This window comes from Aotus nancymaae, unplaced genomic scaffold (assembly GCF_030222135.1).
Source record: "Aotus nancymaae isolate 86718 unplaced genomic scaffold, 86718_ANA_hifiasm-v0.15.2.pri h1tg000011l, whole genome shotgun sequence".
In the NCBI taxonomy this organism is placed as follows: domain Eukaryota; kingdom Metazoa; phylum Chordata; class Mammalia; order Primates; family Aotidae; genus Aotus; species Aotus nancymaae.
This window is the reverse complement of record NW_026988422.1, coordinates 54,276,693-54,301,396: the sequence shown is the minus strand read 5'-3', so window position 1 is coordinate 54,301,396 and position 24,704 is coordinate 54,276,693. Positions and strand designations below refer to the sequence as shown.

At 39.6% G+C, this 24,704-nt stretch overlaps 2 protein-coding genes and 1 pseudogene across 3 annotated transcripts in view; 2 read left to right on the top strand and 1 right to left on the bottom strand.

Annotated features, from left to right (window-relative positions):
• Nucleotides 1-905: 905 nt before the first annotated feature.
• Nucleotides 906-20,141, top strand: MED6 (mediator complex subunit 6). 2 transcript variants are annotated; one of them, XM_012438231.3, is made up of 8 exons: nt 906-960; nt 5,831-5,990; nt 6,906-6,997; nt 10,211-10,293; nt 10,601-10,709; nt 13,025-13,140; nt 18,586-18,613; nt 19,433-20,141. In XM_012438231.3, exons 1-8 carry the CDS (start codon nt 939-941, stop codon nt 19,561-19,563), a joined length of 741 nt encoding a protein of 246 aa, XP_012293654.1. In that variant the 5' UTR covers nt 906-938; the 3' UTR covers nt 19,564-20,141. The 2 variants fall into 2 exon arrangements, with proteins under 2 accessions (XP_012293654.1, XP_012293657.1); XM_012438234.2 differs by lacking the exon at nt 13,025-13,140.
• LOC135274148 (keratin, type I cytoskeletal 18-like) lies at nt 7,763-8,413 on the bottom strand (annotated as a pseudogene).
• A 99-nt stretch (nt 20,142-20,240) lies between the features above and the next one.
• LOC105707282 (disintegrin and metalloproteinase domain-containing protein 20-like) overlaps nt 20,241-24,704 on the top strand; it is a 69,167-nt gene continuing 64,703 nt past the window's right edge. Inside the window, 1 exon segment of the mRNA XM_012438229.3 lies at nt 20,241-20,850. The gene's annotated coding sequence lies outside the window, so the exon portion shown is untranslated.

Here is a 24,704-nt window from a genome sequence, read left to right as displayed (position 1 = left end):
ACCCTCATTCCTCCTTCAGATTTTGGTATCCTCTTCCCAGTATCTGTGTGTTGTTTGCACATTTTTCTATCGTTTTGCTTTTAGAGCCACACTGGAGCTTGAGAATCTGAGGCTTTCTGTAGTTTCCCTGTACGCAGAATCATTCCCTCTTTGGAGTCCTGCTACCTACTCCAGACTACTTGGAATGCAGACATTTGCTATTACTCTGGGACCCAAGGGTATTTCCTTTCTCTTAATCTTATTAATATTTCACTTCAGAAGCATTTCCTGTCTTGTGAAATTTTTCTCAGAGGCTTCTTTAATTGGTTTAGATTGTTAATGGATTTAGTCACATAAAAGCCAAGGACTCCCAAATTCTCTATGTTGAGTCCTGTCCCATCCCAATATCTGAGGCAGGGTGAAAAATATAAATGACCATCGTTCCTAAATCTAACAGCTCAATGTATACACCAGAGGAGCTTTAAAAATTGAGATGCTCCCACGCACAATTCTACAGCATCAGAATTTGGTTGTTTTTTTTTTTGACGATCACAGAAGATCAAGACAGAATTATTCCTGTACTCTGTCTTCCAATTTTTTTTCCCGGTAATCCTCCCTCCTCTTCTCCTTCTTTGGCCCTTCCCTCCCCGCCCAGTCTTTCCCAGCACACCTGCACAGGCCTTTCAGCGCCCCGCCCCGCCCGCCCCGCGTTTCCCGCCCCGCGTTTCCCGCCCCCCGCTTCCCGCCCCGCGCTTCCTGCCTCCCCGCCTCTCTCCATTTCCGTCCCCTCCTCTTCCGCTCGTATCTCCCAGCCCTGCCCCTCTCCTGCCCTCCCCGCCCCCTCTTCCGCTCTACGTTTCTCCTTAGTCTTGCGCACTCTCTTCAACCTGCTACTTCCGGCGGCCTAGGCTTACGTTTACTTTGCGCCGGAAAGAGAACCTGTGAACGCTTTCGGCATTATGGCGGCGGTGGATATTCGAGGTATGTTGTATTGCTTTACTTTGTCTCTTGATTGTCTGTGGACTAGTTTGGGATGTTATAGCTCGCAGGCTCAAGGTTCAGGTTCCTTTGTGTTAGGTCTCAAGCTTTTCCCAGTGTTTTTTGTGGTTGACGAGTTTTTCCAAGTTCTTGGATCGTCTCTTGGAAGCGTAGGAGGGAAGGGGTTGGAAGCAGCTCTGGGCTTTGAGTCTTTAGAGCTGGAGTATTGTTCTACACGCATATCTCTGCAACAATAGAGCTATTCTGTTGGGGTGAAGGAATGGTCTTTGGGCAGAGAAGGGAGTGGGGTAATGAGCCAACTTGATTTAATTCATGTCTTGGGACTTGGCATGGTGATTCCCTAATACGATCGCGCCCCACGGGTCCCTGGGCATGAATCTCAAATGTTTTCAGTTGTAAGGTTTATTTTTGAGTCGATAATACTTTACATCGAACATCCATCAATTATTACGGGCAGGTGTGAAAAATTCTTCACACCTGAACTGAATTTTTCACACCTGAACTGTAGAGGTACTCAATCAGTGACTAAATTTATGGAGATGCCACCCATTATTGATCTTGGGGAGCATGTAGAGTTGTTTTTGTTCGTATATACGGTACTTGATTTTTAAAGGGAAGTGTTTGAGATACTGTGCCTTTTTCTTCTCTCTCTCTTTTTTTTTTTTTTTTGAGACGGAGTTTCGCTTTTGTTACCTAGATTGGAGTGTGATGGCGCGATCTTGGCTCACCGCAACCTCCAGCTACTGGGTTCAAGCGATTCGCTTGCCTCAGCCTTCCGAGTAGCTAGGATTGCAGGTGTGCGCCACCATGCCGGGCTAATTTTATATTTTTGGTAGAGACAGGTTTCTCCATGTTGGTCAGGCTGGTCTCGAACTCCCGACCTCAGGTGATTTACCCGCCTCGGCCTCTCAAAGTGCTGGCTCACGCCACTGCGCCCGACCTGAGGCGCCTTTTTCTATATTAACTGGATTGGAGTCTAGCACATTTATTACAAACATTCTCATTTATAGTTATCCGGTGATCTTCAACATTTCTGGATCACGATTTTACATACCTTTCTTTCATTATAAGTGGGAGTTGCAAATGCCTAATTTCATCCTTGCCGATTGTTAGAATGCTGTTAGACTGCTTGGGCTATGTTAACATGTTGCCTTGCTACAAAATAAGAGAAATATTTAGTCTATCAGACTATTTTCAAATATTTAGTTGGTATAATTTTTTACTTACAATTTAGATTTGTTGGGATCATGGTAAAGACTCTGAGAGTGTGTTTGGTGTGTTAAAGGAACAGCAAGGAGGCCAATGTGGCTGGAGGGAAGTGAGAGAGGATGTGGGAAGGAGATGAGGTCAGAAAGATGTTGAAAGCCATGATAAGGTCTTTGGCTTCTCCTCCGAATAAAATGGAGAGCCACTGGAGGGTTTCCATCAGAGGAATGATGTGATATGATTTTTTTTAGGAATATATTGCCTGCTGGAAACAGTGTAAGAGGGCAAGGGTAGAATTAGGGAAACCAGTTAGGAGGTCATATCGATAATGCATGGAGGTTTGGACATAGCTTGGACTAAAGTGGTAACAACAGAGATGGTAGAAAGTGGTTAGAATCTGCCTGACTTGGTAGTGTATTCTTTTTATGGGGCTGGGTTCACAGATAATCTTCAAGTGCAACAGATAATTTCATTTTCATAGCCATAGACCGTAACTCTTACCTCAACTCTTACCATAACTCTTACCTCTTAACCATTTTCTAGAAAAATATTCTTGGATACTTGAGTTCATAAATGGATTGAGAAAAATCACTGACCAACGTAGTACTTGTACTTGATCCTCAATCATGAATTAATCAACATTGGCTGGTTATTTTAAATCAGATCCTATATTGGTTCCTGATGAGTAAGACACAGCCCCAGTTCTCTAAAAACTTGTAATTTAATGGGAAGATGCTTGTGCTTCTAGGTTATGATAATAAAAGTGTATAAAAATTGCTATGAGAACATAGAGAAAGAAGCCACCACCAACACCATCGTCATCCCAAGTAGTATTTATTGGGTTATTACAATGTGCTAAGCATTTTACATATGGAACCTTAGTATGTAGATAATATTATGATCCCATTTTATAGATGAGGAAACCGAGGCACAAGGAGATTAACTTGCTGAAGTTTTATTTCCTTGTGCCATTCTGCTATGTGGTGGATAATTGTGGGCAGTGAAGTAAGAATCTAGTGTAGCTAGATTGTGAAATGCCATATTAAGGAATTTGGATCTTAATCTTTTGGACAGTAAGTGTGCACCGCCATTCTTGCCGTAAGATGTGACATAATTTGATTACTTTGCAAGCATAGCATTATTAAGGCCAAATAGGATTGAGGGAAGACCTAGAGGCAGGGAGCCTGATAGGAAGCTGTTGTCTGAGTGACATTTGGAAGATTAAATAAATAACAGTGGCAATAGGGATGAAGAAGAGGAAATGTATTTTATGAGACTGCATCCTCTCTAGAACAGTACTCATTGTTCTGTGTTCTTCCAATTTATAGTAGGACCTCTGGCTTCTCTCACAAGTTCTTAATATCTCTGTAGTGGGCATTTTCATTTTGAGACAGTTTAGTATGTACAACTGTGATCTGTAGAGCTAGGTTACCTGGATTCAAATCTCAGCTCCACCATTTAGTAGCTCTGTGACCTTGGACAAGTTACTTAGCCTTCCCATGCTTTAGATTCTTCATGTGTAAAATAGTCGTATACTACCAAATTCTTTGAGTTATTGTGTGGTAAAGTGATTAAACAGGGACAGGCACAAAGTCAGTGTTCAAAAATGAGAAATAGGATTATTTCCATTTGCATTGGTTTTATATGTCATATATGTCTCATTTTTCCTCTTTGAATTAGTTTACTAGACAAGGAAAATAGGTTAGAAATAAGTACTGATGAAGAGTTTTCTAAGTATGGAAACAGCTTTGTAAAGAAAACTTACAGGGAGAATTTACTGAAGTCACATGGAGCAGATGACATTTAAGATTCCTTCTAATTCTGAGAGTCTGATTCCATACTTAAACTCAATCTATCCAAGACACATTCATTATCATCATGTCCCTAAATGAATCTATTAACTCCCCGTAATTGTTTGTAGGTAGGATCTATAATTACACATTTATTTGTTTTTGTGGATTATTCCGCCTCTGCTGAAATTATGTTGTTAACACTATTATCAATAATTGATTATGGCACCATATAGACATAGTGTCCTGTGAAAAACAAACCGAAACTGTCCTTCTAGAAATACTTTAATCATGCCTAAGGAAATAAATGTATAAGTAGTTTTAGTGTAAATAAACCTATGTTAATAATTGCACTGTAGTATTTAAAGCTGAGAATGATGCTTGTCTTTAGTTGCTTTTCATTACAAAGACTCTTTCCAAAATCTTACTTCCTGGTCTGTTGTGTATTTGGTTATTGCATGATCCAGTTATGATGGACCATGTAAATAATCTATACTAATTATTTGGTTATTAACATACTTTATCTGTCTCCTCCTGTATAGCACATAAAGTACATTTTACCTTTATATAATTTTTCTCAGTTGAGTCATTTTGCTCAAAACTGCTTGCCACCTTGAATTGGATCTGACTTCTTTGAAGATATCGGAGGTAATAATAGTATAAGAGAGACTGAAGGTTTTCAACCAGTATTGTATAGGCATTTTGATGTTCATGATTTACACCTAGTGGTGTTCAGTACGGTCAGTGGTATCAAGTATCATTGAAGCCATTAGCCAATAAAAGCCATTTATTAAAAGTATCTAGCTCTATTTATCATGTCTTTTTAAAAGCTATGGTTTAATTCTACTCTAAATATGAAACTGTATGGCTGTAGTTAAGGGCATTCTACTTCCTGTTTATCCCTTAGCTTTTACATCATTATCATCTCATCTACAATAATAGCTTCCTAACTTCTCTATCCCTAATTGAGAGATCTTAAACTAGTGGCTAAGGATACATGTGGGCATACATGTTGTCTGAAAATTTTGAATTCCTTGCCAGCATATAAGGATTTCCTTTTTTTTTTTTTAAAGATGGGGTTTCACCATGTTGGTCAGGCGGATCTTGAACTCCTGACCTCAGGTGGTCCGCCCGCCTTGGCCTCCAAAGTGCTTGGATTACAGGCGTGAGCCACCACGCCCAGCCTATAAGGATTTCCAATTAAATCCTTTCTAAATTTTAAATCTTATCACTTCTTCACCTAATGAAATTATTCTCTAAAGATGTAATATACTTTGTATTTTTACACCTCTGTATATACATTCTCTCTGCTTGGAATTACTTTGCTCTTTTCTCTATATAAGTTTCTATTTATTCTTTAACATATTATGCTAAAACCCACCTTCTAACCCCATGAAAAATCATTTTCATTCCCTCAGGTAAATTATTCTGCTCCTTCCTGTATAGTCTCATAACACATTTCTTCATATTTTTTTTTTGAGACAGTCTCGCTGTGTCACCCAGGCAGGGGTGCAATGGTGAGATCTCAGCTCGCTACACCTCTGACTCCTGGGGCCAAGCAATTCTCCTGCTTCAGCCTCCCAAGTAGCTGGGATTACAGGCATCTGCCACCATGCCCAGCTAATTTTTTGTATTTTTAGTAGAGACGGGGTTTACCGTGTCTTTATTATAACGCTTACATCATGTTATTGCTTTCTTGAATAATCTCTTCTGTTACATCATGAGAGTGTGTTGGTTAGGATCCATGTCATCCTTATATTCATAATGCCTACTACATTAAATGTATGATAAATGTTTGTTGGATTGAATTCTTTCTTTTTTTCTAATCCTTTATCATTTTGTTTTCTTTCCTGTAGACAATCTGCTGGGAATTTCTTGGGTTGACAGCTCTTGGATCCCTATTTTGAACAGTGGTAGTGTCTTGGATTACTTTTCAGAAAGAAGTAATCCTTTTTATGACAGAACATGTAATAATGAAGTGGTCAAAATGCAGAGGCTGACGTTAGAACACTTGAAGTAAGTTATTTTAAGAAGGTAGCATTTTTACCAAATACAAGTTTTGCAATGAACAGTTCTTTCAAGCTGTGGATCATGAAGTCCAGGGTAGAACTTTTAGAAGAAAAAATGGAATTTTGTTTGGGTTTGTACAAATTTGACATGCAAAGTAATTATTAGTATTCACTTTTAACGGAGGTCTTTTCTGTATAACTTCATAATGTTTACTTTAAATGTAACAAGTTTTGATTTTGATCTGATGAGTGATTTTGGCAATGCTACTGTTATTCTCAACCAGGGAACTGTAAATATTGTCTCTTCTATATCTATTTTATATTATAAAAGTATTTGAAACAACTGTTAATACAATTTTCCTGTTGTCAGCTAAATATTGAGGAGGGGCTTATAAAATTAAATTTATGTCGTATTTTAAATGGCTTTTGTTATGGGGCAAATACAGCTATTGGGACAACTTATTGTTGCTTTTAAACATAATCTGTCAGGTAAAAAAATTTGTTGGGGTGAGGAAAAAGTTTTTGAAGTTTTCTAGTTTGGTAGTATATATAGTTGAGTCTTCATGGTTATTTTTATATTTTATATGTATTTATAGATTTAGTCAGAAAGCATCATGGCATTTTGGTTGCCTTTTTGAAACGGACACTCTTCGGTGTACTTTCCTGACTGAAAATAATCAGATTTAAATTTATGACACATTTTTGTAGAGAAATTTTGTTGTTTAAAAACAAATCTTACTTTATCTATATGCCACCTGTCTGGGAAAATAGCCAGTTTTACTCAACAGCCAGATTATAACACCAAACACAGGCAGTTTTAATCCTATTTAGTGTTGCCAAATTTTTATATAATAATTTGAATGTCATATGAAATTATTGTAGGGCATTTATAGATCTTTGGATATCTGTGTTGTGTTTTCAGTCAGATGGTTGGAATCGAATACATCCTTTTACATGCTCAAGAGCCCATTCTTTTCATCATTCGAAAGCAACAGCGGCAGTCCCCTGCTCAAGGTAAAATGTGTAAACTTTAGGCATTGTTTTCTTTTTAAAATACCATGATTTATTTCCTTCCTGACCTAACTTGTTTTTTGATTGGTTTCTGTTTGAGGGGGGTCCCCAAGACCACATACATGTTCAGTACCATGCTACAGGACTCACCAGACTTAGCATATGCTCGTACTTACAGCTAAGATTTGTTATGGCAACACAGTAAGGGTACGCAGCCAGATTAGTGTTGGAAAAATGCATGTCAGTAGGGTCTGTAGGAATCCATGTACAAGTTTCCTATGCTTTCCCTCTTGCTTGTGAAGGGCCACACTGAGTGTGCCCTCCATCCAGCAGTGAAATGCAGCTGCACTCAATATGTCTGCTCAGGGAAGTCCATTTGAGACTCTGAGCCAGGGATTTTTAACGAGGGCCAGTAGCTTGGACATCCTCTGCTTACCAAAGTTTTAGATTCTCTAAAAGAAATCTGGTGTCCACTATAATCACATTGTACAAGTCATCTGCAGAGGCTGGTACAACAGGTATAACTATCATGTAGAAAATGTTTGAAAAGTCAGTTCTACTAGTTTATAGTTGGATACCAGGACTCTTTCAGCATGCCCAAGGACAACTCTTCGAGTACTAACAGTCAGAACAACTCACTGCATCAAAGCTACCTCACAGTTGGGATACCAACTGAACATCAAGCATCCCAAGTAACTTTTCTTTTTTTTGACCTCTGAACTTTTTATTGGCCTCCTGCTTCTCAAAGAGTACACTGCTTCTGATGGCTTAATGTCTCAGAACTTTGGTGTTGTTGGTCTCAGATACCACTCTGCTGTCCGCTACCTGATGGGTGGTGGTTTTTTGGTTGGTTTGCATGGAATTGCTCCTGTCCAGGGCATCACCAAGATTAAAGTCCTTCTGTCTTAGAGCAGGTGGCAGTAGGTGGCGATCTCAGCCTCCAGCTTGACCTTGATGTTCAGCAGGGCCTCGTACTCCTGGACCTGGTGCTGCCCCTCTGCCCTGGTCTGTGCCAGCTCCGACTCCATGTGCAGCAGGATCCTGTTGAGCTGCTCCATCTGCACGGCATAGCGGGCCTCCACCTCCCTCAGGCCATTCTCCAAGCTCGACTTCAGATTTCTCATTGAGTCCAGGTCAATCTCCAAGGACTGGACTATATGTCTGAGCTTCGTGAGCATCACCTCAGCAGCTCCAACCTTGGCAGACTGTGTGGTGACCACTATGATGCTCTCCTCAATCTGCTGAGAACAGTACTTTTCTAGTTCCTCTCGGTTCTTCAGAGTCTTTGTATTGGGCCTGGATGTCTGCCATGATCTTGGCGAGGTCTTGAGATTTGGGGGCATCTGCCTCCACGATCAACCTAGAGCTGGCAATCTGGGTTTGTAGCCCTTTTACTTCCGGTTCATAGTTCTTCCTCATGAAGAGCAGCTCCTCCTTGTTACCTCAATCTCTGTCTCTAGCTGCAGCCAAGTGACATTGGTGTCATCAGTGACCTTGTGGAGCCCATGAATGTTGCTCTCCACAGACTGGCACGTGGCCAGCTCTGTCACATACTTGACTCCAAAGTCGTCAGCAGCAAGACGTGCGTTGTCGATTTGTAGAACGACGTGGGCATTGTCCACAGTATTTAAGATCTGAGTCCTCAGGTCCTTGATGGTCTTGAAGTAATGGCCCCAGTCTGTGACCTGGGGTCCCTTCTTCTGGATTTTGCTCTCCAGTCCCTGGTTCTCGGTCTCTAGGCTCCTCACTCTGTCCAGGTAGGAGGCCAGGCTTTCAACCAGTTAGGTTCAGGCTTGCATGATCTCCTTCTCATTCTGGATGCCTCCATTCCTGCCAGACTCCGGCCATCCCCATGGCCAGGCGCCTGCAATCCCAAGTTGCCCTAGAAGCTGGTGGAGTGGGACATGGAGATCCAGGAACCAGAGCCACCGATGCCTGCACATACGCTGTTTGTGCTGCTGACCAGCCAGGCACTTTAGTGGGGTTCCTGGATGGAGCCCAGGGACCAGTAATTGGTGGAGAAGGTGGAGCAAGTGGCGAAGCTCATGCTGTCCAGGGAGGAGAGCGAGAGGACAGGACTCAGGCTTTGCTGACAACCACAATTAACTTTTCTTTTCATCTCAGTCTACTAAGTTAATTCTGTTACAAAATGCATGATAGATGCAATCATACCAAATTAATAGAGGACCAATTGAAAATTCTCATTGATGGATGCAACTAAAAGCCATACCTGGGTTATACTACCTACTGAAAACTTGGTTTAGAAACAACACTGAAGAGTATAGAGTCCAGATCTGGTTTTGAATCAAAGAGCTAGACACCTTTTCCAGTGACAACCAGAAATCGAAGACATTTAGAATCAAGCCAAGACCATGAATAAAGTCATACTGAAGAGAAGATTTAAGATAGGGGAGCCAGATGGGTGTTATTCCAGTTACATCTCTCAGTTATACCCTCATTAAGACATTTATGAAGAACCTTTAACTTGGCATTGATTTCAAAGAATGACTTGGTAAAGAAGTTGTGACTCCAGAATCCAAATTTAGTTTCAAAATCTAAGATCTAGAGTCCCTGCCCAGAGTGAAAGAGAACATTAGAACTAAGGCAAGGCTAGGAGCAAGACAAGATTTCCATGGTGAGAGGATTCAAGGTAAAGAAATTACACAAGACGGCACTAGCCTCACTAGCAGCTGTCTTATTCCTTAGGACCCAGCACTGGGGCACAAAAGCAAGCTCATTGCATTTGATATCTTTACACTGGACCCCAAGTCTGTCTTGCTCCAGTGTCTTACTCCTTTAAGTAAGGTTGATGACAACAGTATTGGCATCATTTGGGAACTTTTTAGAAATGCACTCTGCCTACTGAATAAGAATCTAATTTTAACAGCATCCCCAGGTAATTCAGATGAATGTTAAAGTTTGAGAAGCACTGCTGGAGGGCAACAGTGGGCATACTTTTTCTGAAAAGGGCCAGTGACTAAATACTTGGGGTTTGTGGGCCTTGTAGTCTCTGTGACAACTGCTCAATTATTGCCAGAGCAGCCACAGATAGGTAAATGATTGGATGTGGCTGTTTTCTAGTACAGCTTTACCAAAACAGTAATTGCTAAACCCCGCCTTATGGGAAAATATCAGATTTTAGTTTTTTTTGTGAGAGTCTGTTTAGCAATTTGTGTCCATAGCTGTATTCATAAACCTTTTTTCCTACTGTTTTAGTTATCCCACTAGCTGATTACTATATCATTGCTGGAGTAATCTATCAGGCACCAGACTTGGGATCAGTTATAAACTCTAGAGTGGTAAGTGGTCTTCACATTCTTTAAGCACTAAAGAAAATTTTTAATTAGCTACCTTGCTTCCAATAATCAAATGAGCTCCTCTGCCTTGTGTAAGTTGCTATAAAGTGTTGACTATCAGAATGTTTTGAACTGTGGTTACTGTGAGCCAAGTCAGTGCTCAAAGTATATTTCACAGTTCCAATTATATAGTAATTTAGGTTCTGAAAAATAGGTTCTGTCTTTGCATATGTGACATTTTGTGAGTATTTACTTTGGAAATTTTGGTTGACCTAATGAGAAATTTAGAATTTGTTTTTCCTTTTACAAGCTTACTGCAGTGCATGGTATTCAGTCAGCTTTTGATGAAGCTATGTCATACTGTCGATACCATCCTTCCAAAGGGTATTGGTGGCACTTCAAAGATCATGAAGAGCAAGGTAAGTAGAACACCCAGACCCTCCTAAAACACTTTTGATCCTCTGAGAATGAAGCTGTTTTCTTTAGGAAAATGGCTGTTGATCTTCTCTAGGTGTGTATCACTTTTTCATGGGATGATGACTTTGTTGCAGTTGAGATTCATGTAAGTAGATATGGTAATCATAGCTTTCACATAGGAACAGATACAAGTTTAGTCTGTTAGGTAACTGGTAGTCTTTGTAAAGGTGATTCAAGATTTTAAAATATTTGGGGCCAGGCGTGGTGGCTAACTCTTGTAATCCCAGCACTTAGTAATGCCAAGGCAGGCAGATCACCTGAGCCCAGGAGTTCAAGATCATCCTAGGCAACAGGGTGAAATCTGGTCTCTTAAAAAAAAAGAGAGAGAGAGACATAGGAGAGACAGTGATGTGGAATGAGCAAAGATGATATTCCCTAGTTACCTGACTGTGGGGTTATCTTGGAATCTGGAACTTGTTATTCCTCCAGTCTTCAAAGCAGAGGAGTTGAGAGAGATTGCCTTTTAGAGCCCTATCTCCAGACAGCCAGTCTGTTTTCTGATCCTTCCATCTCATCACCTCTTGTGGCTCCAGGTCCTCTAAGTTTCCATCTAATCTGCTACTGTGTTCATCGTATTTTACTGTTCAACTACCTCCAGAAATGTGCCTATAACAGCATACTTGTATTTTGCATTTCCTTTTCTGAGAAATAGCAACTCAGAATCAATTACTGAAGGAAACATGGCCTTTGTATAGAATTCAGACCTGTATCATCTTCTTAATAGTAGGTATAAGCAGGAACATTTGATAAAGGAAAGTTTGCCTTTGTTGACTAAAATTGGCCCAATGGCTATTTTCCCCTACCATAACCAAATGTTTGGAATAACACTTATCTGGAACCCTTTGCTTAGAGACCGTTTCCCAATACACCTCCCTCCCAAGGGCAAATCCCACAGGTAATTAACTTCAGAATTTCTCTTTGAGGTTCTTTTCTTTTTCGTCTTCATGATTTTCTGTTTTGTTATTTTTTTTTCGGTGAATTACAGTCTTAATAACTGAATATGGTAGATTGAGTTTTTGAAGCCTGCATTTTTTTATTTGTTCTTAGTAGGTTTTGTGAGAAAAGACCATTTAATACACTTAAAATATACAAAGGTAAGGCTGGGTGTGGTGGCTCACACCTGTAATCCCAACTCTTTGGGAGGCTGAGGTGGGCAGATCATGAGGTCAGGAGTTCAACACCAGCCTGGCCAACATGGTGAAATCCTGTTTGTATTTTGTAAAAGTACAATATATTAGCTGGGTGTGGTGGCAGGCATCTGTAATCCAGCTTCTTGGGAGGCTATGGCAGGAGAATTGCTTGAGCCCGGGAGGCGGATGCTGCGGTGAGCTGAGACTCCACCACAGCACTGCAGCCTGGGCAATGAGACTCCGTCTCAAAAAAAAAAAAATACAAAGATAATTTCAGACCAATAATTTGGATTGTGATCTTGGTAATTATGAAAAACTTCAGCTTTAAGACTCTTAAGTTTGTGTATGCTTATGTACCAAAACTCAAGTAGCTTTAAAAGACATGTATCACCTTAAATGGTAGAATTTAACTTCAGTTAAGAGGGAGAGTTACAACACTTCTGTATATATGCTGTGTTTACCTGATTTGGGGAATTATCTTTGGTATAGCAGGCATTAAAAATGTAAGGCCAGTGCCTCCTTGGGAGCCGAATGGACACGCCCTTCTCTCTCCGCGCCTAAAAACTACGTCATCATTCTGAGCACATTGCTCAGCATTTGCCCTCTCCACGCGGGCTCCCCCTTGCCCATTTCCGCATTCCAATCTCAGCCCTGCACCCACCAGAAATTTTGAAAAGGCCTGCCAAGAACCTGCCCTATGGTAGCTCCCCCATACATCCTCGGCCAGCCCCTCATCCGTGCTCACTCCCTTCATACCCAATGGAAATGCCCCCGCTTTGTTCACCTCGCCCTTCCCCAGTCTTTTAATACCCAATAGAACTACCTTGTCTTTGTTTCCCCCATAGTCAATCAACTACTTCTACTCCCTATAAAACCCCACGCCCCAAGAAGAGAAGCGCGACTTCTCCGACCCCTCCTTTCGGACCGTAGAACCTCGCCCAGGAGCTGATTAAATTTCTTTATTCCAATAACTGGCTTCAGTTGCCTCATTTAAATCTCAGTTGCTTCATTCAAACCTTACAAAAAATAATGAAGTTTTTGTATGTTCATGGTGGATAAAGATTTGTAAAATATGAGACACCAAACTAAGTAGGCAATGTTTTGATTCAAACTTCATATTTTAATAGATAAAGTCAGACCTAAAGCCAAAAGGAAAGAAGAACCAAGCTCTATTTTTCAGAGACAACGTGTGGATGCTTTACTTGTAGACCTCAGACAAAAATTTCCACCCAGATTTGTGCAGGTAATGAAAATATGTGTGGTTAATCTTTACTTCTTTTGTATGGCATACATATTTATTTTTAATTGAGAACTGTTTCAGATGTGACCTAAAATTATTGATTTTCCTCATTAGTTAAAAAATCTCTGTATCAAAGGAAAGGTTTTGAAGGACTGCGTGGAAGAAATGGGCAAATGGAATGGATTTAACACCGTTTTGTGTTTCTTACTGAATCTTCACAAACTTTGAGGACTGCATATAGATTATATTCTCATTAAAAAGGTTGCTGAAGGTGTCACAGGTGGTAACAAAATTAGAATATGAAACTCATGCTCTTTTTACTCTACGTGCTGCCTTCCAGCCTGATGTAGTAGATATCTGAACAACCTAAATGATAGAATGACAAAAAGAACAGAACATCTGAAGTAGAGTGTTTGGCATAATAAATAGAGGAGGCAGGAGTGATTAATAGAGGTACACGACATTGGGGCTTTAAGTTATACGAATTCTACTGTGTGATTTGGAGGGACAGGGAGATTTCTAACAACAATAGCAAATCCACCTGCCATTCTACTTAATGAGCTTTTGGAGTGAAGTAGGTATGTAATGTAATTGAAGAATATGCTGTTCTCATGGCTAGTCTCAGTTCTTAAGGACCTTTACAGGGTGTACACACAAAATTATATGTCCTGTGTTTGTTAGGAGCTCTTTAAGGGATTTTCCAAGGGAAATTTTAAACTGAAATTTTTCATGAGATGACTTTAGAACAGGTCTCCCCTTCTCTCTTCCCTGACTCTGCTGTAGTGAAAGATAGGTGCTATTGGAATTGTGATGTGGTGGTGAAGAGAGCAGAAGACACAAGATGGAACTCAGAACAGGAAAGCCAGTTTAGAGGAATCTCATGAATTGCACTTGAAGATGGAACATTGTCTGTTGAATAAATTAATAAATGAATTATAGCTGTGTGTAGGATGATGAGTGATATCTACAAAATGTAAGAAGTTAGGTGTAGTTGAGCATTCATTTGGTTAGTACATAATGTATGCTAGGTAGGCCAGGGGAAGACAGCTAGACATGTGCTGTCCAGTATGGTAGGCACAAGGCACATGTGACTATTAGCATTTGAAACACAGCTAGTCCAGAGATTGAGTTGTGATATAAGTGCAGTATGCATACTGGATTTCAGACTTGTATGAAAAAGAAGGTATGTAAAATATCTCAGTAGTTTAAAAATATTGATTATATGTTGAAATAATATTTTAGATATATTTGGTTAAATAAATGTTTATATTTAAAAATGTGACAAGAAAATTAAAAATTACACATATAGCTTGCATTTGTGGCTCACATTCCTTTTGAACAGTCCTGATCTAGAAAATGGTAATAGAACATGCAAAACCAGAAACATGAGTTAGTGAACATGTGTTCAGAAACCAGAAAAATCCTCTGAGGGTTTACTCTTTGTTTTTGTGAGGGGAAGAGTAATGGAAGATGAGACTTAAAAGGTGGATTAAGGTCAGTTGAGAAGGATTTTGTATGCCATGCAAAGGAGTTGGGATTTAATCCTATAGGCCTGTGTTTCTTCTCTATTTTAAACTTATAACCCATTACTTCTCCCATAAACGTAACAGGGCTCCCGATGCATTCAGAGTTATTTGAAGTTTTAAAACAATAGCTATCATAACCAAAGACCAGCCAAACCAGGGGAGATTTTGTATACTCTTTTTCAAGTATATGCTCTCTAGGAGTGTATTCTCACTGAAATCTCTGCTACCTCATCTTCAAGTGACTAGCTGAGAATTATTGCTGATGGCAATAAGGACCATTCGATGTTTTAAAGTAGTTGGCAAGGGAGTAATGTAGTCAGTTTTGTGCTTTAGAAGATAACTAATGACAGTATGATGGAGGATGCTTAGGAAATCACATGTAAAGTTTGAATTCAGGGCACTTAGATTGTGGAAAGCTTGAATTAATTCTGTGGCCATAGAATAGAGAGGAGACAGATATAGGAGATATTTCAGAGTAGGATTGCTTTAATTTGGTGGTTAGATTTTGAGAAATTGGACAAAGGGTGATTCTGGGGTTTCAGGCCTAGAATTAGATTGGTATTGTTAACTAAAATTCAGAATACAGGGAAAAACACAGATTTTGGTTTAAATACAGTAGTTAGGGGTTTGGTTTTCATTGACCAACCTACAGAACATTGAGTAGTTTCCTGTTGTATTTGAGTTGTGAGGTACTCCAGTGAAAGACAACTTTTTTTTTTTTTCCTGGCTAAGGATGCTACCTTGAATCTTATTTGCTGTTCTATCCTGGTGAGCTAGGCTAGACATTGTAGAGAAAGCTCAAAGACTCTCTTGATTCTTAAAATAAAAACCCTTGGCTGGGCATGGTGGCTCACGCCTGTAATCCCAGCACTTTGGGAGGCTGAGGCAGGCGGATCACGAGGTCAAGAGATCAAGACCAGCCTGACATGGTGAAACCCCGTCTCTACTAAACATACAAAAATTAGTCAGGCATGGTGGCATGCATCTGTAGTTCAGCTACTCAGGAGGCTGAGGCAGGAGAATTGCTTGAACTCGGAACGCAGAGGTTACAGTGAGCTGAGACTGCGCCACTGCACTCCAGCCTGGGTGACAGAATGAGACTCCATCTCAGAAAATAAAAAATAAAAAAACAAAAACCTCTTTAGAAAAGCACAGTAATTTAAAAAACATGAAAGCAGAGAGAATAATTAAAAATGAAACCCCATATACCCTTTAGCCTGCCTCAACAGTTATCAAAAATGGCCAAGCTTGTTTTATCTCTTCTTCCCCTACTTTCTCCCAGTTATTTTTAAGCAGACTGTAGACTTCATATCATTTCAGTGAGCTTTTTACCTTTTTCTTTTAAAGGTTTAGCCTCATTCATACTTACATCATCATATTCCCGAACTCCACATTTCTTTGACCATCCAAGGGCCAAAAACGAACTGCCAAAGATAGAGTATGTTCAGCTCTGTGTAACATAACTAGGAGAAAGATGGCTTTCTCTAGAACTATTAATAATCTTTTTTGCTTTTCCTACCAAAAATTTTTGTAGCCTCAGATCTAGAGAAAAAAAAAATCTACTTGAAGTCTCCCAGAACTTCTTTTAGCTCATATGAACTCTTCTTTTCTTTACCCATTGTGTCCTCCAGAACTATTTGTACTTCGGATACAGATACAGAAGGTATTCCTACTTACCAATTTTATTGAGCAGTTGGGCTTGTGATACCCAGGGATGTTGCCCCTATAAGGGGATGTTCAGGAAAATATAGAGAAGTCCTGCCTGCTTCTTTGGAGCTCCTTTTTTCATATTTTAATTGTTGTTACTGCTGGAAGTTGCACTAATACTGATGTGATGAGAGTTTTGGTCCTCAGAGCCTTTTATGGGGACTGTCTTTTTTATTGCTGTTTTTAGAAGCTGCTAGAATACCATAGGATATTACTTCAACTAGGATTATCTAAACCAAAGCCACCTGATTAAATTTGCTCGAAGAGGCACCCTTGCTATATATTCCCATCTCAAACCATATTCTACTAATCTGGCAGGATTTACTAGAAAAGATTAGACAGTGTATTATGTTGGGTAAATAATGACATTATTCCAATGTCCAAATATAGTTCAATGTCCAGTATAGCTTAAATGATTCAGTGCTGGCAGTAGAAAAATTCCCCCTTTCAATTTTTTTACTCTCCTCAGTGTTCCTCCCTATATTTCCTTTCCTATTTTAAAGAAAAATGATTTGTTTCCTCAGAATTACTTTGGACATGTTTAAGTACTGATATTTTCACGAGGTAATATAATATATGGCTTTTTTGGGGGTTCTCATGATGACTCCCATATTTGGAGATTGCTAGCAGGACTCAAAGGACTCAGCATGTAGTTGTACTCAGAGCTAAGATTTATTGCTATAATGCAGTAAGGATATATAGCCAGATCATAAGGGAAAAAGACACAGCAGAGTCTGGAAGAATCCATGTACAGGCTTCCTTATACTTCCTCCGTCCTGTAAGAGATTACACAGAGTGCACTCTTTTCTCAACAGTGAAAATGCAGCAATGTATGTGTGATATTTCTGCCCAGGGAAATCCATTAGAGACCCGGTACCCAAGTCATTTTTATGTAGTTAGGGGTGAGGCTCTTCATGTAGGTACCCTCTACCTAGCACATACCAAAATTTCACAACCTCTGAAGAAAGCAGGTATTTAGCCTAAATCACATTTTTTGTAGAGTCTAGGCACAGTGAGTCACTGTTATCAGGGAATGGTGGGAAACCTCCAAATATCCAAAGTTTCTAGACACTAGCCAAGGGCCAGCCTTGCGAGCAGGCTTTTCTAAGTGTAGCAGCCTCAGACCTTCTTTGGTAACCCTTTTATTGCACAGTGGGTAATAATATGCTCAGTTTTGGTCTTGTCAAGTGTAAAGTTTCCCAGGACTTGCAGTTGGAGTGGGATAGTTGGCAGTTGTCAGCAAGAACCTGGAATGTGTAATATCAGAAAATTTTGTAGTTATTAGGAATAGGAATAGGTAAGAAGGCTTAGGAAGGGCATGTAAATCCAGAAAGATTCAGCAAACAGATGGAGGTCATTAGAAGTGAAATGAGAGAACTTTTTTCTTCTCAGATGATATGGAAGTAATAAGGTGTTTTAAGTGTGTGTGTATGTGTGTGTGTGTATAAAGTTATAATAAGTTTAAAGGTAGGTGGTAAGGAAGTTGGTGGTGGTGGCATCCTGGTTTTTTTGTTGTTGTTTTTAAACATGGGTGACAGTGTCATCGGATGAGAATGAGGGGGTAGGTTGTGAACCTTGACGAAGAAGACTAGATTGTTTTAGAGCATTTAACTTGGAGAATGGGGCAAAGGAGATGACAGCTTAATCAAGTGAAAGAATTGCTGTACAGAGTGAAGGATCTGACCTTGTTTCTGACCTCTAATCTTTTTTTTCTGTAGATTGGTTTTTAATAATACACTCATCAGAAATCTCTTTTCCCTCCAAATTTCCCTTGCCTGCCAACTTTAAAAGTCCTGGTTCATCCATACTTCATTCTCCCTTCCCATAATTCATATCCCCAAAGAAAATTAAGACTTTAGAGTATTGAAAGACTTCATTATTTCTTCCCATTGGATTCTACTGAATTGCTTTTTATAAAGCATTGTAGCCTGGGTCCACACAAGGCTACAATGTTAAATGTTCAAATGTTTTTATGGTTGGTTGACTATCTTGTTCTAGTTTTTGATTTGTGTCTTTTCTGGAATGGGAAATAAGAAGTAGGAAATGATAAATTTATAGTATCTAAATAGAAGTTTTTCTTCACAAAGTCATTTGAAATGTAATTTGGATGAAGTTTTCATTTTATTAATATGAAATCAAGAAGAAGAAACTTTGCGAATCTGACCTATTTTCTTTTTCCTCTTCCTCTCCCTCCCTGTTTTCTAAAAAATCATAGCAAAAGTCTGGAGAAAAGCCTGTTCCAGGTATGGTTCATCTAATATTCTTATTAAGCTTGAAATAAGATTGAACAGCCGTAAAGCAGTAACAACTACAGCATGTGAAATGAGCTATGGTCATTTTGTCCTTCTAGAGCAGGGGTGTCCAATCTTTTGGCTTCCCAGGGCCTCATTGGAAGGAGAATTGTCTTGGGCCACACGTAAAATAACACTAATGATAGCTGATGAGCTAAAACAAAGAAAAGTTGTAATATTTTAAGAAAGTTTACAGATTTCGGTTGGGCCACATTCAAAGCCATCCTGGGCCACAGGTGGGATAATTTTGTTCTAGTTTCTCATTGTAATTTTTTACTCCTAATCTTTGAGATCTGCTCAACTGTCAGCAGGTGGTGCCATGGTGGTAGTGTTTGTGGTAGTGAAAAGATGAATGGGGAGGGAAAGAGTAGGTATTGAGGTGTGAGGAAGCCAGTGCGATTCAAGGTTTTTTCCATCAAATCTGTGTGTATTTTTACACAATGATGTTTTCTGTTACATTATCGAAAGTAGGCATTGAACCGTCACGGTACTGGGTTGGAATAATTATATATCTTGTTTTTACGTACTGTCTTACTTAAATGCTCTATAGTTTTGTCTAGTATTACTAATTTCCTTGAGTTATCAGGTTGTTAGGTTTGTAACTAGGTTCTTGTATACACCTGCCTGGGGAAACAGCTAGATTTAGAACTTGAGATAAGCAATTAAAAATGAATTTGAAAATGTGAATCATTCATGTTAACCATTGTTTGAATTTATCTCATCCCTCCACCCATATCCCCCTTCCAAAAAAATCTACTTTTGATATCTAAGTGGATCAGACAAAGAAAGAGGCAGAACCTGTACCAGAAACTGTAAAATCTGAGGAGAAGGAGACCACAAAGAATGTACAACAGACAGTGAGTGCTAAAGCCCCCCCGGAAAAACGGATGAGACTTCAGTGAGTATTAGACAAAAGAGAAGCCTGCAAGACTCCTCGTGCCAGTTATCGTACCTCAGTACTGTGGCTCTTGAGCTTTAAGGTACTTTATTGTAATCATCTTATTTGTGTGGAATGCACTTATTCTTTAAGAAAGGATATTAGGCCGCTGCGGTAGTTCACGCCTGTAATCCCAGCACTTTGGGAAGCTGAGGTGGGTGGATCATCTGAGGTCAGGAGTTTGAGACCAGCCTAACCAATATAGCGAAACCCTGTCTCTACTAAGAATACAAAAAGTAGCTGGGCATGATGGTGGGCGCCAGTAGTCCCAGCTACTCAGGAGGCTGAGACGAGAATTGCTTGAACCCGGGAGGCGGAAGTTGCAGTGAGCCGATAATCACGTCATTGCACTCCAGCCTGGGCGACAGAGCGAGACCTCATCTCAAAGAGAAAGGATATTATTCGCATCATGATTTCTAGTGAATATTTGTTATATATCTTCTGTAACCTTTCCTCTCCTGGACTTGCGCGGCCTACTGACTCACATGTTTACTGGTAGATATGTTTAAAAGCAAAATAAAGATATTTGTATATATTGCTTCATTTTGACTTTTTTCTTTATCATGACTGATATTTTTCAGATGCATTTTGAAGATACAAAGGATGTTAAAATAGTAACTAAGAATATTTCCTTTGGTTAGTTATATATTCCTCAGTATTTAGTTACTGACATCTTGAAAGATGACAAAAAGGAAAAACCTCACTCACCAATACCATTACCCTATAAATACTGTAACAGTGTTGTGAATTTTAGTCTTACTCTGTGTGTAATTTTTTTTCAATAAAGAAAAGGAATGTATTTTTTTTAACAGCTATAGAGGCTGAGAAGTCCATCATTGAGTGGCTCCATCTGGTGAGGGCCTTCTTGCTGGTAGGAAGTCTGCAGAGTCCCTAGGCGGCACAGGGTATCTCACGACAAGGGGGCTGAGTGTGCTTGCTGCATGTAGATGCTTTTAAAACTGTACTTTAATCATTGCTTTCATACAATTTTACTTTATTATATCTATTGTAAGCTTTTTTCCATGTTTACATAGTTTTTATAGACTGTTTTAGTGTCTGAATGATTATATCTCAGTTTTCTTTCTGTGTTACACTTGGGATTTTCCCCAATTTACATTGTTTTAAATAAGACTGCAGTGATTATATCTTTGTATAATGCCTTTTCAATATTTTGTATTTATTTATTTAGGATAGAGTTCCAGAAGTGATATCACTAGAGTCTCTGCATTTTTATTGCTCTTAGTCCATATTGGTAAGTTGTCCCTCAAAAGATTGGACTAGTCATCAAACAGCAAAGTATGAAATGTGTATCAGGTTTTCCAGAATTGCTACCACTGAATTTTGTCATTTATGTTTTTTGTGTTAAGTAGCAAAAGTGGTGTTCTAGTATTTAAAGTGGTTGAACAATTTTTCATCTTTGTTTTCTGCTTTTATGAAATGTCTGATTTTATGTATTGTGAGAGATTTTTGTCTTTGAACTTTTTATCTTGACATAATTTCAGGCATACAGAAAAGTTGTAAGAATAGTACAAAGAATTCCTAAATATACCTTTTACCCTAGTTCTCCATCTGTTAATATTTTTCTGTATTTTAGTCTTGACTTTTCTTTCTTCTGTCTCTAACTCTTGCTCTCCTGTCACTTGCTGTTTCTTTCTCCCCTCTTTAGCTTATTCATGTTTCACCAGTGGTGTCAATAATGTCATTTACAGCAGAAGAAAATTCTGAGTTATGGGTTGCATTTAGTTGTTGTCTTTTCAGTCTCCTGTAACCTGGAATAGTTCTTTAATCTTGCTTCTTTTTCATAACCTTGATATTTGAAGAGTTGAAGCCATTCATTTTGTAGAACATCTCAATTTGGATGTGTTTGATACATTCTCCTGAAGAAATTCACCTCATGCGTATTTGTGAGGAATGCCATAGAAAAGATGCTTATGGAGGCACATGCTGTCCATTTGCTCCTTTTCTGGTGATGTTGACTGTTAGACTTCTTGTTGAGTTCAAGGAGGAAACAGACCGGAGTGAGGAAATTAAAAGCCAATTTATTCAGCTCCCGGGCGAGGTTCTATGGTCCTGGAAAGGGGCCGGAGAAGTCGCGCTTCTCTTCTTTGGGCGTGGGGTTTTATAGGGAGTAGAAGTAGCTGATTGACTACGGGGGAAACAAAGACAAGGTAGTTCTATTGGGTGTTAAAAGACTGGGGACGGGCAAGGTGAACAAAGCGGGGGCATTTCCATTGGGTGTGAAGGGAGTGAGCACGGACGAGGGGCTGGTCGAGGACGTACGGGAGAGTTACCATAGGGCAGGTTCTTGGCGGGCCTTTTCAAAATTTCTGGTGGGTGCAGGGCTGAGATTGGAATGCGGAAATGGGCAAGGGGGAGCCCGCGTGGAGAGGGCAAATGCTGAGCAATATGCTCAGAATGATGACGTAGTTTTTAGGCGCGGAGAGAGAAGGGCGTGTCCATTCGGCTCCCAAGGAGGCACCGGCCTTACATTGACATTGATCACTTGGTTAAGATAGTGTCTGTAAGGTTACTCCACTGTAAAGTTTTTTTTTCCTTTTGTAAGTTACAGGTATATTGTGGGGAATATTTTGAGGCTCTGAGTATCCTGTTATTTCTCAAACTTTTACCCACTGGCTAGCCTCCATTGATAAGTCTTGCCTGAATCATTTATTACTCTGATTGTTGCCAAAATGGTGATTTTCTGATTCATTGTTCTATGTTATTAGGTAGCTTTCTGCTATAAATAAGAACTTTCATTTTGCCACCCCCTATTTTAAAAATATCATTGTGGACTCCTGGATTCTTATTTTATTCAGTGGGTACATTTCTTTACTGTCATTCATATTGATGCCCAAATTATCCTAAATTGGGCCAGTGGGAGCCCCTTCAAGCTGATCCTGTGTCCTTTCTATATGACTTCATCATACATTGAGTGTTTTCTTTCCTCTTTAGCACAAGAAGATATTCTAGGCTCATTTCAACCCTGGAGCCAGGCACTTCTATTTCTTTGAGTGGAGAATAGCATTTGGAAGTCAAGGTCTATGTGCTGGGTATGTTCATTGCTACCAGGGTGTCATTGCTTCTAGGCCCTTTCAACTGACAGTCAGGAAATAGATATATGAGTATGTATGTGAGTGAATACACATACATCCATACACATCCATGTCTATCTGTCTGTGTATTTTACCTATATTAAAAGCTACCATCAGTTCATACCGATACCTTCAATTTTAGTCCATCACCACAAAGTTCACCTTGTTCTCTTCCATATTGGCAAATCTGTGTTGATGACTATTCTGGTTCCCATTATCCACAATGTATTAACTTAGTTGCCTGTCCCTAGAATAACAACATAGGTTGTTGTTGTTGTTGTTGTTTTGTTTTTTGTTTTTTTTTTTGAGACAGGGTCTCACTGTTGCTCAGGCTGGAGTGCAGTAGTGCAGTCACAGCTCACTGCAACTTTGAACTCTTGGACTCGAGTGATCCTCCCACCACAGTCTCCTGAGTACCTGGAACAATAGGTGTACACCACCATGCCTGGCTAATTTTAAAACATTTTTGTGGAGACCGAGTCTTGCTTTGTTGCCCAGGCTGGTCTCAAACTCCTGGACTCAAGCCATCTTCCCACCTCAGCCACCAAAAATGCTGGGATTATAGGCATAAGCCACTGCACTTGGCCAACAATGAAGTTTTGAAATTCTGGAGGAACCTATACTTTTGCCAAAAGGAGACCTCTAGGCCAGGCACAGTGGCTGACACCTGTAATCCCAGCATTTTGGGAAGCCAAGATGGGTGGATCACTTGAAGTAAAGCATTTGAGACCAGTCTGGCCAGCATGGTGAAACCCAGTCTCTACTAAAAATACAAAAATTAGCCGAGTGTGGTGGCATGGGCCTGTAGTCCCAGCTACTCTGTAGGCTGAGGCAGGAGAATCACTTGAACCCAGGAGGCAGAGGTTGTTTGCAGTGAGCCAAGATCATGCCACTGCACTCCAGCCTGGGCAACAGAGTGAGACTCCATCTCAAAAAACAAACAAACAAAAAACACCCCTATTTAGTTCAGTATTTGCTTGAGTCCTGGTCTTTAGCCTCAGGACACATAGTTCAGTACTGTGTTAAAAAATTACTTGGGCTGGGTTAATTCTTTTTCTTTTTTCAGTGTGGTTATGTTACTCATTTAATAGATGGTTCAGCTTATTTGTTTTTATTTTGAATTCTATTTTGCTTCCCACCCCCATTCTTAATGATTTCTTTTTGTCTTATTTTGGGGTATATGAAATGTTAGCATGGTTCCAAATGTCAGTACTGTCTGAAAGTTTCTCCCCACACCTACCCATTACTTATTTCCACCCATTTTAATTTACCTTCTTAAGGTAATCAATCTATTCTCTAGTTTACTGTCTTTTTTTCCCCACAAATGAGTAGATATTTTATTTTCTTATATAAAAGACAGCGTATTATATAAGCCCTTTAACTTTGTTTAATTTGCTTTTTAAGTATTTTTTATTTTTTCCAGCAAAGCTCCTTTTCTTTCAGCTACACTGTAAATTACCACATACAGAACAGTATACACAGTAATGGAGTAAAACTCATTGTAACCATATAACTTATGTGGGTTAAGAAATTGAACTTTGCTAGTATCCCAAAAACTCCTTTATGTTCCTTTCTAATTTTAACGCTTAATCAGCTTCATCCTCAGTTTATGATAATCATTTGTTGTCTTTACAGTTAAACTGTATAACCATGCATCCCTAAAAATGTTTAGATTGCCTATTTTTAAAATGTAATATAATTGGTTCAGTGTGTGCATTTAATGTATGGCTTTTTTTTTTTTTTTTTTTTTTTTTGAGATAGAGTTTCGCTCTTGTTACCCAGGCTGGAGTGCAATGGTGCAATCTCGGCTCACCGCAACCTCCGCCTCCTGGGTTCAGGCAATTCTTCTGCCTCAGCCTCCTGAATAGCTGGGATTACAGGCATGCACCACCATGCTCAGCTAATTTTTTGTATTTTTAGTGGAGACGGGGTTTCACCATGTTGACCAGGATGGTCTCGATCTCTTGACCTTGTGATCCACCCGCCTCGGCCTTGTGTGGCTTTTTTATCTGTA

Bases quoted from the DNA above. Each gene is read 5' to 3' on its own strand.
- MED6 (XM_012438231.3), top strand. From the start codon at position 939: ATGGCGGCGGTGGATATTCGAG. The intron at 5,991-6,905 runs GTAAGTTATTTT...TTGTGTTTTCAG, and splicing joins CTGACGTTAGAACACTTGAA to TCAGATGGTTGGAATCGAAT. The intron at 10,710-13,024 runs GTAAGTAGAACA...ATATTTTAATAG, and splicing joins CAAAGATCATGAAGAGCAAG to ATAAAGTCAGACCTAAAGCC.